Raw genomic sequence first — 15745 nt, 5'->3', positions numbered from 1 at the left:
AAGATATCGCTTCAAGTCATGAAGCGTCATTATTTTCCCGTCAATGCACGTATAGAACCTCCACTTTTGTACGCATAAGGCATTTTTACTGCATCTTATGCGATGTAACTTTACCGCATAAAAGTACGTATAACATGAACATAAACTTCTTTATACGTGCAAATTGGTTGTCTGGGTCTTATGCACATGATCATTGGCCTCTATATTGCTGAAACAAATCACTCCATCTCAAGATAGAGGGTCGTTCAAATATTATGCTAAGTCTATTTTGTGAGCTTACGATATTGCAGTACATACACTAAAGATTAGCTGATGATTAGAGGAGCTGTCCAAACGCATGGGTGTATTGTTAAAAATGATTTTAGGCACTAAATGTATTAATATACTCGTTTGACACTTCTCGAAATATTTTTGAAAGAAAGCGTGCTTTTATGAAGATACGGTGAACATGGCACCACTCTAACATCAAATGGGGACTGGATAACAAGTTGAGTTTTTAGTTAAGGTTATGTGCACTCGATAACTTGCTTGGCCCAATCTCACCCTCATTCTTAATATTTAGACATAGGGTCGAAAATATTGAGTTTTTAAATAAAAAGAGCAATGACAGCCCGCTTTTTTCATTACATCAACCAGGTAATACCTACAGCTATCCACTTATAAGAAAATTTATGGTTAGGTACTTGTGTTAAACATAACAAAGGAGAAATTTTTTCAGAGTGATTTACTAGTAGTTTCGTCATATAAGTTTAGCCACAAATTTTACAAAAAACGATTATTGCAAAACATCTTATTCTGCATCATGACGTGTAAAAACATCTTCTCTTTGAAATAATATAAAGTTTTAAATATAAATTAACGAGAGTTGATGAGCTATTTCCAATTTTTTGTTTCTCTGTTTTGACCCAATCTCACCCCCCAGACCCATTGTCACCCCCATCGACGGTACTTTGTTTTTTTTTTTTTTTTCAAAATCTACCACGACTAACGTTTGAAAAGGACTAAAGTTTTTAGAACGGTATCTTTAAAATCATGGTATCCAACTCAAAAATGGCACGACCTACAAGTGTATGGGTGACTTTTAAGAAAATTTGAATTTAGGCAACTTTCATGTAAAAAATTGAAAAACTGATTTCTACACGCTTAAAAAAGGAAATAAAAGTCTATTTACAAAAATGCCCATTTTTTAATATTACGATTTTTTTCAAAGAAAAACCAAATAGAGCATTTTCAGCTCAACGCACGAATCGCGTAAACGTGACTTTTATAAATTCATACAAAATTTTGCTAATGTGGGGTGAGATGTTATTTTTCAAACTTTCACAATTTTCGATGATAAATAGTTTTATTTGTTAAGCATTCAAAGTGGTAACAGCAACTGAACAATATTTATTTGATACTTCAGCAGAAATACTCACAAAACCAATGCATTTTTATAAATTTCTAGCATTTTTTTTTTTCGTAAAACGGAAAAAGGCCATCTGCCAAGGAGTACAATACCACTTTATGAAAACATTAAAACATTACGTCCATCAATTTTCGGGCCCCCTCTCCACCTAAACGATGGTCATCATATTTGAATGACCCCAAGCATCAACATGCGCCTCCATGTGTTGCTCAATCTCCTTGGAAACGCATGTCGTGTAATAAAATCACCATAAAACCTTAATTGCAAGCAACAATAACAAGAATTTGCCAATTTTCATAGAGAAATCAGAAGATTTTTCGTGGGTTTTCCTGCCTGACTTCTAAAAGGATGTTTTATGCTAACATATCTTGACACCATTCACTTATAGTAATAATCAAATCACATTAAGAACTAATAGGCAACGGCGACTTTGGTTCGCGATTCGGCCGCTAGGCGGTGCCAGTGTAAGAAATGTTCAAACCGTCATATTTCAGATAAGATAGGATGATGCTGTCTTCGGCAAAGTTCTTTAGCAAGCTCAGAACTATCATATAGTAATCTAATAGTTGGTTTGGGATTTATCCGCTAGCTGGCGTCTTGTGCCTGGAAAATTCAAACACGTATGAAGGTTGATGAAAATATTTAACTCGTTTTATTACATCTCCCTCCAAAAACCTCAAAATATTGAAGAGGTGAAAAAACAAATAGGCTCACCTGACTCACTTTTCAATAGCAAAATTGCTATCAAATCGCATTTTTCAATAGTCAAAGAATTGTTGGTTCAATAGTGAATATAAATTAGATATGCTTTTTTTCCTTTGTTATTTTTACTGTCCTTCCTCGTACCCCGAGAACGTTAACAAACATTCAAACACAATATTTGGTAAATTATATGAAATGAATGAGCATAGTTGAAACATTTGCAATTTAATGTTTCAATAGTGAAACATTCTCGAGGTTTTTATAACTAGTGTTTTTTAAACAAAAAAAAAATAGAGGTAATTTTACCCAAATGTTACTTACGAGAATGTTGGACTTCATATTTATCGATGAATCATCAAGAATTTCTATATACTCGTCAAGTAAATTCTCTTGTACTGCTCTCGTTCAATGCTGCTTATGATAATCATTTATCTGCAGATATGCTTCTTGTAAAAAACCTCTAATGATAGATCTGTAGCTTTGCATAACAGAATGTTAACAATATTCCAGACCATATGAACACCTGTTTGACCCTTTCACACACTGATATTCACAGTCCTTCGAAACCAATCCCGTAAACTCTCACGAAGCATATCACTCGTAACCGGCCCGGTCCATCACCAACGGCTAAGAATCTTCGATTGATTACAACACACCTCTCCGCGCACAAAACTCGGAACGAGCGATTATTTTTCTTCTTTTCCACTCGACGGCCCGCGCAAGAATATTAGCCGATCGTCGTCGTCGCAATGAAAGGCGGTGGCGGCGGTGCCCACAGCGTGCGCAAGGGAAAAACGATGCTCATCTTCTCCACCGCGCGTTGGCTGCTGCTGCCGCGAGATTTGCAATGAATGATTCTTGCCCCTGCTGATAGTGGACAGGCCGGAGCTCCCGGTAGATGGAGGTGATTCTCGAATTTTGACACTGTGGGAAATGGTGAGGAATTTGTTGCAGTCTAATGCACTTGGGTGATTTTCTCCGTGTAGGCGGTGGAGCTTCATTCAACAGAGCGATGATCACATGAACCTGTGACACGGGTTGATCAGCGATGTTTTGGCGTCATTTGATTTGAGATTCGCTTTTGTGGTTTGTTTGATGTTTGGACTTATGCAGATATAAGTGTAGAATCATCATATAAAAAGCTCCCTATATAATCAATATATTTGATATCCTAGGCCATGTCTGTCCCGACCTCCAGAAAATCATGTAGTGATCACTTGACATTCTATATTATGTACTCACATGTACTCCCTGCCGTCGGACGCATAAATGTCACATGTTACATTTCGACATTTTTGAGATATTTATGTCAAACGTCATATTTTGATACATATTTTTGAAATATTTTGTCAACATATGAATTTTTATATATTTTAATAGTTGAATTGCGTTGAAGTCAAACAAATGCGACAATAACCAAAGTTTATTTTGCCACTTCAAATGCGTTTGTCTCGTATTTTTATATTGTAACATGTGACATTTATGCGTCCGAGGGCAGCCTAGTACAGAACAGCATTCGATGGATGTACTAGGTCTCTAAAAATCTCTCTTTCTAATTCACAATAAATTTTTGTAGCAAATTTCAAAGAAAATTTCGTAGACATTCTTGGAAAACCCAAATTAATCCACCTAGTGGTGATGGCACCTTTCTTGTACCATCGAAACCCCATTTTTGACAAAACTCAAGAGACATGTTGATGACATAAAAACTTGATGTATTTTTAGGCAAAGTACGTTTAATTGACAAATTGAGAGATAAATTTGTGAAAAAATACCAAATACCAAATGTTTTGGTGGGATTCAAACCCACAACTCTGTATCGATAGTCCGGCGCTTTAACCAACTTGGCCACAGAACAAGTTACGAATCTGCGGAATTGAAAGTCAAACTGGATTTGAAGCACCACCCTAACCGGGTCCGTTTTTCACAACTTTATCTCTCATCTTACATGCCAATCTCCCGTGTTGATATTGAAGCTCGACTGACACATAGGGTATGTGTACCATTCATTGGCCTAATAGGCCAGCAGCCTTGACAATTTTGGCCATAACTCGTGAATTAATAGCACTAGAAATTATGTGTTGACTAAAGTGGGTCAACGTTGTATGGAGAAACTTTAAATTTGATCGTATCAACCCGAAACAAATATTTTTCAATCTATATTAGCGTCCAAAACAACTGTGCAAAATTTGGGAGCAATTGGTTGCGTTCCCGTATTCCGCATTGCTATTGAAATTTATATGGAAGCTAGTATGGGAAAATTAACTTTTTTGCATTTTGCTCATAAGTTGAATTCTTTTGTCTAATACTGTGTAACTAATGACGTTAAAGTTTAGCCTAGGACACAAAAAGGAATCGAAAAAACTTTGTTCCGAAAAATCGACTTTGTTGACCCAGTCTAGTGTTGACCCTATCACGCACTCTAGGCAGTGCATGTTTCTCCAATTGGAAGTACTCTAGCGTAAATATTAAGGAACTTACTTAATTACGTTGAAAAGATTCGATGCGATGGTATGCAATGTTCGTCTACGGTACAAAAATTGGCCTATTAATGGATACAACGTTGGCCTATTGCTTTCCAATCGCTAGAATCACTTATTCTCTATTTTTTAATATTTTTGCTGAAGTATTATCACTGTTTGTTCACCAATCTTACTTTCAAATTACCTTTTCGGAGCCAAATATTAACATAACTATAAATAAATCACTTGAACTAACGTTTTTTCTTAATTTAGTAACGAAAACAACGCAACCCTATTAATGTGTTATATTTTTACAGTCACCGCACACAAAATCTTTCTTCCCGTTCGTTCTTTCTGGTTCATTCGCAAGCAATGTTATTAACGCCACTTTGTCGGTGTTGTTGACATCAGTTTACTGATGGGCCAAGATTTGAGTACATAGTAAAAAAAAGTCCCCAATATTCGGCCCACATTTAATTTGTAAAATAGTTATTTTTTGTTGAAAACAAATATACATGTTGAAAATAGCGTCTTTGACCGTCGCATAAAATGTTCAGTTATCGAAAAGTTAATTTGAAATGTTCCAGAATCCGGCCATTCATGGTCATGTGTATAGACTACCCACTAAGCCGAAGAATCATGACGTCTATAAAAGTTAACCAAAGTGACGTTTTCATTCAATGTTAATGCTCTAAAGTGCTAAAACTGAAACGAAATGTTACAGTTGTTTGGTGCATAGCTTTTCCGATCTCCAGTTATGCGTGTTTGTTTGAATTTTTGGTTAACGTAAAGATAGGCCGAACGAGGGGACTATGCCAACGAAGCATCCCGATACCCTACTTCGTCACCAACCGACATCTCTGGACATCTTCCCCATATCAAATATACCCATATTGTATGATTTTAGAACCTGAAACACCATTAAACAAATGCCATCTTGAACTCTGGGCCGCCATCTTGGATTGTAGACCGCCATCTTGGATATTCTGGTTGCCATTTTAGGACTCTTGACATCTTCCTCTTACCAAATATACCCATATTGAATGGTTGTAGAGCTTAAAACTCCATTAACCTTTCGTAATTCGCGCGGTTGCCCACCCGTCAGCACCACGCTAATGCTGAACACGAAAAGCATGATTATTTCAACGTGTTGTACAAAATACAACAGCGCGATCGCTCGAGCGGCCATCTTGAATTTTGGGCCGCCATCTTGGATTTTATACCGCCATCTTGGACTGTAGATATTTTCCCCATTCCAAATATACCCATTAGAGTGGGTCAACGTTGTATGGAGAAACTTTAAATTTGACCGCATCAACCCGGAACAAAGCTTTTTTGACTCTTTTTTGCGTCCAAAACAACTGTGCAAAATTTGGGAGCGATTGGTTGCGTCCCCGTATTCCGCATTGTGATTGAAATTTGTATGGAAGTTAGTATGGGAAAACGTACTTTTTTGCATTTTACTCATAAGTTGAATTCTTTTGTCTAATACCGTTTATCTAATGACGTTAAAGTATAGCCTAGGATATACCGAAAAACTTTGCCGAAGACCGCAAAGTGATCCGATGCTTGTGAAAAAAGTTATTCGCTTGGTAACTTAGGCCAAAAACTGAGATTTTATTATTGATGTTATTCCTTTACATGTTAAATGATAAGCACCATCAGGCAATCTGTACGTTATAACTTTTTTCACAAGTGTCGGATCACTTTGCGGTCTTCGGCAAAGTTTTTCGGCATATCCTAGGCTATGCTTCAACGTCATTAGTTAGATAGTTTTAGACGAAAAAATTCAATTTATGAGAAAAATGCAAAAAAGCACGTTTTCCCATTCTAAATTCCATACAAACTTCAATCACAAAGCGGAATACGGGGACGCAACCAATCGCTCCCAAATTCTACACAGTTGTTTTGGACGCTAAAAGGAATCGAAAAAGCATTGTTCCAAAAAATCGACTTTGTTGACCCAGTCTAATACCCATATCCACCATCTTGAATATGGAACCGCCATCTTGGAATTTTGACCGCCAAAAACACACACAAAACACATACAAACATCATCTCAATTCGTCGCACTGAGTTGGTTGGTATATATAACTTGACCCTTCGAGCTTTCTATCGAAAATGCGTTTTTTGAGTGAACATATAGTCTTTCAGTACACTTTGGTGTACGCGAAGGGCAGCTTCCTACAGCAGCTTTCTAAACTAAAAACAAAGTAATACTTTTTGCGGTTTGGCACTACGCAGCAAAAAAAAATCTTGTAATATCACATCATATTCGCTGCACATCAGTCACGTCGTAAAACTGATGTACAAGTTACATCCTTCCAACGCATTCAATTAGCCGCCGCAGCTTGAAAGTGGGTCTAGCAATCGCTAGAACCGGATCGATAGATGAATCGTATATAAGTAAAATATTGGCATGGATTCGTACACTGATCCGTTGATTGTAAAGCATATCTCTTACCTCTCGGCTATTCCACCGAGTTAGCAGGTAGATGATAAATATGATACTGCTTCTAGGTATCTGCTGGAATGGGTTTGTTGATACTTTCCGGTGCCAATCAGGGTGTACATGGTGAATGTGATAAATGTTGGAAAACGATGTAACCGAATGAAATTACGTTCGAAAATGGATACATCGCCAGAAATTAAGCGTCTGGATATTACAAAATTATTTGCTGTGTATAAATTCTTTTTTATACTTTTATATTCTTTTTTATACGTTTTGGTACCGAAACGGCTTACTTTTCTGCACTATACCAAATAATTGTATTATGGTGCATAATGCAACTCATTTCGGTTGCATTAAATATGAATCATAATGCGATTGTTTATTCAACAATCTAAGTTTATCACTTCACAGAAGATAATGGAATTCTAAAGGACATACAAAAACTGATACTATTGTTTTAGCGTCAAAAATCGGCTCTAGTAAGATTAAGAACCCCAGCCAAGGATACTCGAGGATACAGCCGAAAACATCAGGATATTCAACTTATCACGCAGAAATAGTAAAATCAAAAATATTTCAGGTAAACTCAAATAAATTGTCAATTTGTTCTGGCACAAAAATAAAACTGTTTGGAGTAAATCGAACGTCACATTTGAAGCAAATTCAATCCATTTTTGAAACAAACATGCATTTTCTGACAGGTTGTGTTAGAAACAAATGTAAAAATTTTTGTTTTTTGTGGCAGGTCGGCCCTACGGAAATATTTGTTTTCCAATTAAACTTTCCTTCTCTAGGAAAACCCACCACCCGCGTGGCACTTTCAATGCCAACATCATTTGGATAACATACGCACCCGAAATCAATGGGGTTTCGTGGAAACTTTTGGTGAAACTTGACTTTTTTTTTGCAAGAGCAAATCTTGTTTAGTGCTGCAGCTGGAACTTGAGAGTTTTGTTTATGTTTTCGTCGGCGGAGCGGGGGGTTCTTCAATGGGTATTGTAGAAATCAATATGTATTTGAGTTAGTTTAAAAAAATAATATTTTAGTTTTAAATATTTTATCAGTTTACCGAATAAACATGACAATTTTTGTTTCAAACGAACGAAATTTGTCTCCGTGATAGTAATACATATTGAACCTAGTGGGGTTTCAATTCATTCAATCAACCATTTGCATCCAAGATAGTTATTGAGCGTTGAAAAAACGGCTATTTTTCACTCAAAAATAGCCATAACTAACCCTATTGACATTTAAGAACCCTATTCACTTCTACAAAGTTGTTTATTTTGACATTTTGAATAACTTTGTAGAACATTGCAACTTTCTGAAACTGTGCGTTTTCGAAATATATGAATAAAACGATTTTTGGGGGGGTCATTCATAAAATACGTCTGTATCGTAAAACAATGAAGATTGGGTTGGTGTCTTCGGCAAAGATATTTATATTGAGCATATCTACAACTTTGCCGAAGACACAATATTGAAAAAACGTCAAACAAAAAAGTTGGATTTTACAGTGCCGCCTGTGGCAAATTTGCGAACTAAAGCTAAACACCATTGGACGCGCTCTATTTTTTTTAAATTTTCATCCGAAGACACCATGCCGATAAAATCACGTTTAAAGACGCTGCTGAAAAAGTTCACGTTTTTGGCCATTCGTCCCACCGTGCGATGTCCTGGATGGCCAAACCAACCTCTTGTTGGATGCTGCAACCGGAGAAATTAGGAACTGCATTGCATCAAGGTTGGTTTTCTGGATAAGTGATCAAGATTGGCAGTGAAAATGGAACGATGAGCATCAAAATCGAATATTTGAGTTTTTTTTATTATTCATGTAATAAACTGTTCTCACGCGAGATCAGTTGCTTTTGCTCAAGAATGGTTATTTGAAGATAACTACAAGAGCCTTTTAAAACTGACAATAAATACAACAGTACTTGTTGTGTTTATGGCTTTATTGACAGAATCCCAAGTATTCTTGGAGGTGTTGAGCTCAACTAAAACTCCGATAAGATCAACTAGAATATGTAATGCTTTGATAAAGCTATCATAAAAACTTATAAATCCAAATAGAATCAAGATTGTTACTTGGGTGGAATCAGGCCGGTGCACAAAAGTGGCGCCAAGGTAGGGGTTTTTTTCCCATTTCGGCAACGGCGGAGGGGTGCCTAGTGTATGGAGCATTGGAAATGTGGGTAATTATCTGTTTTCCACCTGATATGACGGAAATTAACACATATGACGAAGTAGATTTCTGCTATACACTCCTTCTTCAACCAGCTCGTTTCAACAATTCCGTCCTAGGTACGTGCCGTTGTCTAAACTGCAGCAATCTTTATGTGAAGGCAACCTCGGGGTTCTGCATGTTCGCAATGGTGACATACACAATTTTCGGATGCTCTCAAGGTCGTATGGGAACAACCATTGAGAACGTCACGCTAAAGTTGGCTTCGTGGCCGTGCGCTGGAGGCGTCAGTCATCTCGCCGTTTCGTAAGCCTCGGAGTGTGAGTTCGATTCCCGCTCTTGTAGGGGAAACCTTTTCGTAAAACGGAAAATTTTCCACTGGGCCACTGGGTGTTATATGTGTTGTCCGTTGTCTAATGTTAGTGCTTGTTAAGTCTGTACAACCTCTTGTTGAAGACGGTGTAGGGTCTATAAAAAAATGATAATCTTCGTTGGGATTTTTTCTCATACTAAATACATTGTTTGTCACACTTTTACAAACTCCTCAAAGTCTGCTCTAAACGTGACGTATTTTATGGTTGGCCTCTATTGAGGCGTACATTATTGTTGATAGCGGAGAGTTTTGTGGTGAAACTCGAAATTAACGTTATGATGTCGTTGATAATGTTGGTAAAGTGTCATTGATCAATCAGAAAGTAGTCAAAGAGTGTACGGAATCAAATTGCGTCACGGGAAATAGTGTATAACTTTTGATTCCATGCATCAAAATGGCTGATTTTTTAACCACTAACAGTATATTGTGTGCAGATGATTTCAGAGGAATTGGAGCAGTATTGGCGGAAATATTGACGCGGGAAAATTAGATTATGGGAGTCTTGTGCAAACAGTGAATTAAATAAAAAAATATTTTTCGAGATCTATTTCTGATAAAAATACTGAATCGATTGCATTGATTTTTTTTTCTGTAAGTGGAATATGTATGTAGGAACATTGTTTGAAAGTTTCATTTGATTTGGTTAAACCATTAAAAAGGTGTGGCCGTATATGTATCCATAAATCGCAATACGCAAACCGATTTAACTGTATTGAGACATCCAAAGTTTTCTAACTTCTAAAGTTTTCAACCAAAATGGCTCAAAATTTGACTGTTAACATTTTGTTATTATAGTTTGGGACTGTCAATTTTTATTAAGAATCGGAGCAGTATTGACTGTTCTACAGTTAAAATAGTGCACACGGATCTTAAAATTATTAAAAAAGGCCCAAAAATTCACTCTGAAGCAGTTTGTGTTTTAAATTCCAGAAAATTTCGTACTAAACCGATTTTGATTAAATTTTTACCATTTTATTTTTATTATGATGTTAACTTATAGTCAAATTTTCAGGTGTTTTGAAGAACTATTAGTAAAGTTATAGCCTAAACCATTTTCACAATGAGTGCACATAAATTCCGAAACCTCATTCTCTCGCGTCGGAGAGAACTCCGCCAATACTTACCGATTCGAATGTAAATTTTACAGTATAATCTGCTCACTAGCGTGGCTCAAAATATCACATGTCAAAAAGTTCGATGGGCCCCCTTCTCATTTCATTCTATATAACGCCACGATGCTCTGGCCAAATTACACAGCGCAACATTTTTTTATCTCAAGAGCAAACTTATGTGTCTCTGACAGATTTTGGGCCGCTGAATCTGAATCCAGGCTCAGATTTGCTCCAGTGTGTCACAATTTTGAGCCATACCTCAATTTATCGGGCAAAATATGCGATTTTGGACTATTTCGACCGCAGGTCATTAAGCATGGGAATATATTTTTTAAGCAATCAAAGGATAAATTGGTCAATTAACATCTACATTAATGTTCCATGCAAAATATTTCGTTTTACCAAATCAATTTTGATAGATTTAAGCATTTTATGTCAGTATGTAAACTTGCAGGCAACTTTTGGAGGGTGGCTTGTATGGGAAATATCGTACCTAACATAAATCGCTCAAAACTATCAAATTCGACTTGGTAAAACGAAAGATTTTGCATGAGCCGTTAATTTAGATGTTAATTGACCAATTTATCCTTTGATTGGCTAGAAAAAATGTTTCCATGCTTAATGGTTTGCAGTCAGAAAAAGACAAAATCGCATATTTTGCCCTATAAATTGAGGTATAGTTCAAAATTGTGACGTTCTGGAGCAAATCTGAGGCCGGATTCGGATTCAGCGGCCCAAAATTTGTCAGAGACACATAAGTTTGCTCTTGAGACAGACCAAAAGTTGGTTTTTGTACGCTGTGTTTTCAACTAAATCCGTTAACATTTGGGCGGTGCTAAACTCGTTTGAAGTTTGAATGGGAGTTTATATAGGAAAAAATCGATTTTAGAATTTTACACACGAGGGGCACTATTTTTACGTAAAACACATTACCAAGTATATAGAACTGTAGTCTTATGGTCCACTTCTCGAATTTATGCTGGCCTGCTTAGTGCTTACTCTCACACAAAATTTGACGTTTGAGCGGTGCTGACACCTCAAACGTCAAATTTCGTGTGAGAAAAAGCAGGCCAGCATAAATTCGTGCAGTGATCCATATGTGCCGAAGAACTTTTTCGAAGACCGCAAAGTCATCTGAAGCTTGTAAGAAACGATATTACATACAGACCATCTGGTGGTGCTTAACATTTAACATGTAAAAGAATAACAATAGCAATAAATCTCATTGAATGGGCTCATACTGTCAAGGCTATACCTTTTTTCGCAAGTGTCTGATTACGTTGCGGTCTTGGACAAAGTTTTTTGGCATATCCCAGGCTATATTTCTATAGGACCTATTACGTGTTTTAAGGATAATTAGAACCCCTCAGCAGCAAAATGCAAAAAAACGATGTTTTCCATATAAACTTCAAACAAGTTTAGCACCGCCCAAATGTTAACGGATTTAGCTGAAAATTTGACCAGAACATCGTAACGAGATATAGAACGAAATGAGAAGGGGGCCTACCAAACTTGTTGACATGTTGCTTTTTCATACAAGCTTGAGCCACCCTACTGCACACAATATACTATTATTGGCTAAAAAATCAATTTTGTTGCATGCATTCAAAGTACAGGGGATGGCCAAAATGTTGGGGATAGGCAAATTTTTTTTCTCCCCCAAAAAAAATCAACATGCTGTAACTTTTCATAGAGTGCATCAAAAAATCTCAAATTTTGACTGTTTGTCAACCTATTACATGTGCATTATTGGTCCAAATTTGGGCTCGATTGATTAATTTTTTGCGAAGTTAGAACCGTTGGGATAAAACACTATTATTTAGACAACTAATTTTTGAACTGTCATATCTCGGAAACCAGTGAACCGAATTGAATGCATTTTTTAACGATTATCAACAATATATTGATACCTAATACGACGTTATAAAATGTAATATTTTTTCATATGACGAAGCCACAACTCGGATTTTCAAGAGCACAAATCTGAAAAACCAAATGTCGGTTTGCGCTGAAAAGTTGATCGATTGGTCACCACCAGGGGGTAACCAATCGATCAACTTTTCAGTTTAAACCGACATTTGGTTCTTCAGATTTGTGCTTTCGAAAATTCGAGGTGTGGCTTCGTTATATATTCACCTTAAGTTATACCGGATTGAAATTTTTACCCATATAGAGGAAAATAAGTCAAATTTACGATACCACACAAAAATCACTAAATGTGTTATTCCTTCAATCTAAATAGGCTCTAATATATCTGATTAGAGATAACTTGAGAACAGAAGTGGAAAATCTTTGGATATCAACACTAAAATTTATTGACATTGATGTAAAAAAACCCTAATTAATCCACCTAGCGGTGATGGCGCCTTTCTCGTGCCTTCGAAACCCCATTTAAATAAAACTCAAGCGAAATGTTGATGTAATCACACTTTCATACAATTAACAGAAATCCATTTCATGATACTAGAAATCATATCGTTTATCTGGCTTTTAATGTTTAAGCATCAAACTCTTAAGAAAAAGACGCTATCTTGAATTTGAAGCTGCCATTTAGGATTTAAGATGCCTGGACCCCAAAAATGGCGACCAGAACATCCAAGATGATAAATCTTGGATGTTCTGGTCACCATTTTTGGCGTCCAGGCATCTTCCCTACGAAAAATATACTTCATTAAACAGCCGCCATCTTGATTTTGGACCAACATCTTGGATATTCAAGTCGTCATTTTTGGAATCCAGACATCATCCCCATACCAAATACACCAAAATGCATTGTTTCAGGCCCTAAAACTCCATTAAAGAGCCGCGATTTTGAATTCGGAGCCGCCATCTTAAATTTTAGATCGCCATCTTGGATATCCTGATCGCCATTTTGGACTCTGGAAGTCTTCCCCATACCAAATATACCAATATTGCATGGTTTTAGAGCCTTAAACTTCTTTAAATAGACGCCATCTTGAATTTGTAGCCATTATCTTGGATTTCAGACCGCCATCTTGGATATTCTAGTCGCCATTTCAGGATTTCTTCCACATATCAAATATTTCCATATAGCATGCTTTAACCTTTTGGAGCCGATTTTTTTCGCCGCTGTCGACGCAACCTCGCTGGTGTCGAACACGTTTGTTATGCTCGGTTTCATCGTCGGGGTCATATATGACCCCTTCGGCTTCAAAGGGTTAAGAGCCTAAATCTATTAAACAGCCACCATATTAAATTTTGAGCAGCCACCTTGAACATTTGGCTGCCATCTTGAATTTTGGAACGACATCGTGGAGCTTCTGGTCTCCAGTGTTGATTTCCGCACAAAACTCGCCAACCATGCTAAAGGTTACAAAAATCGCCGCAGTTTGATGTATCGCATGATGGGGCAAGTTCAGTTTTATATACGGCCAGTTCTACCGGTGCGGGTCCGGATCACTGAAATAGCCATAACTCCGGAACGCCTTGGCCGATCTGGACCATTTTTGATAGCAAACAATTCCGGTTAGATTCAAGCTATAATACGAAAAATCGGCCAATGGGAAGTGAATTAAAAGTGAGTGAACTTATTTTGCGCACATACATACACACATACATACACACATACATACACATATATAGACATAATCTTAATTCGTTGAACTGAGTTGATTGGTATATGCGACTTGATCCTCCGAGCCTTTTTTCGAAAAATCGTTTTTTGAGTGAACATATAGTTTTTTAGTACACTAAGTGTACGAGAAAGTCAAAACACTACTTTCGAGCTTTTTAGCTTTAGTTATCTAACTAATCCAATAGATTCCAAGATCTTTTTTGGTAGCAAATTTAATAATCTTTCAAATGCGATAAGTTTGACCATTTTCAAGTTATTGCCAGTTTGAGACAAGCAAAGTCAAAAATATGTAAAGTTCAATTACTACGTAACGGTTGAGATTTGACCATATGCGTAAAACATTTTTTCACCGGTCTGAACATGTTTGCTTGTTAACGTTCATGAGGTTATCAAAAAATCTTAGCTTTGCTGTGTCGCATACATAGGTTCAGTTCAATTTTATATGTAGCCGCTTTCGGAGGGACACCCGTAACTGGTTACGGCACTACTGGCTGTCCCTAATGTGGTCCTAACCAATTTCTTTGATATCCAGTCATCAGGTTATCAGAAAAGCCGTTATTTGTTGTATCGCATGCATGGGTTTGGTACTCTTTTATATTTGGCCACATCCGTCGGGACCCCCGAAACCGGTTCAGACATGGTCTGATACTGTTTTCCTGCTAACCGTTCATCAGGTTATCAAAAATGCCGCTGTTTGATGTGTCGCATGCATGGGTTTGGTACTCTTTTAAATTTGGCCACTTCCAGTGGGACATCCGGAACCGGTTCCGGAACACTACCGGTTCAGATATGGTCTGATAATGTTTTCCTGCTTACCGTTTCTCAGGTTATCGAAAATGCCGCTGTTTGATGTGTCGCATGCATGGGTTTGGTTCACTTTTATATTAGGCCATTTCCGGCGCGACACCCGGAACTGGTTCCGGAATACAACGGCTGTCTCTAATGTGGTCCTAACCTATTTCTTTGATAATCAGTCATCAGGTTATCAGAAAGCCGTTATTTGTTGTATCGCATGCATGGGTTAGGTACTCTTTTTTATTTGGCCACATCCGTCGGGACCCCCGGAACCGGTGCCGGAACACTACTGGTTCAGATATGGTCCAATATTGTTTTCCTGCTAACCGTTCATCAGGTTATCGAAAATGCCGCTGTTTGATGTGTCGCATGCATGGGTTTGGTACTCTTTTATATTTGGCCACTTCCGGTGGGACATCCGGAAGCGGTTCCGGAACACTACCGGTTCAGATGTGGTCTGATACTGTTTTCCTGCTAACCGTTCATCAGATTATCGAAAAAGCCGCTGTTTGATGTGTCGCATGTATGAGTTATGTTCAATTTGATATTTGGCCACTTCCGGCGGGACACCCAGAACCGGTTCCGGAACACTACCGGTTCAGATATGGTCTGAGACAATTTTCCTGCTCACCGTCCATCAGATAATCGTAAATGGCGTGGT

At 37.5% G+C, this 15745-nt stretch overlaps 1 protein-coding gene across 1 annotated transcript in view; it reads right to left on the bottom strand.

Moving 5' to 3' along the window:
- LOC109413972 (protein lethal(3)malignant blood neoplasm 1) overlaps nucleotides 1–2999 on the bottom strand; it is a 48407-nt gene extending 45408 nt beyond the window's left edge. The window contains exon 1 of the mRNA XM_019687705.3: nucleotides 2432–2999. Coding sequence (XP_019543250.3) covers nucleotides 2432–2449 — 18 coding nt within the window. The 5' untranslated portion in view covers nucleotides 2450–2999. The remainder of the gene's footprint in view (nucleotides 1–2431) is intronic.
- Between the last annotated feature and the right edge of the window lie 12746 nt (nucleotides 3000–15745).

Source organism: Aedes albopictus, chromosome 2 (assembly GCF_035046485.1).
Source record: "Aedes albopictus strain Foshan chromosome 2, AalbF5, whole genome shotgun sequence".
Classification (NCBI taxonomy): domain Eukaryota; kingdom Metazoa; phylum Arthropoda; class Insecta; order Diptera; family Culicidae; genus Aedes; species Aedes albopictus.
Note: the sequence above shows the minus strand (reverse complement) of the source record. Positions and strands in the feature narration are given on the sequence as shown.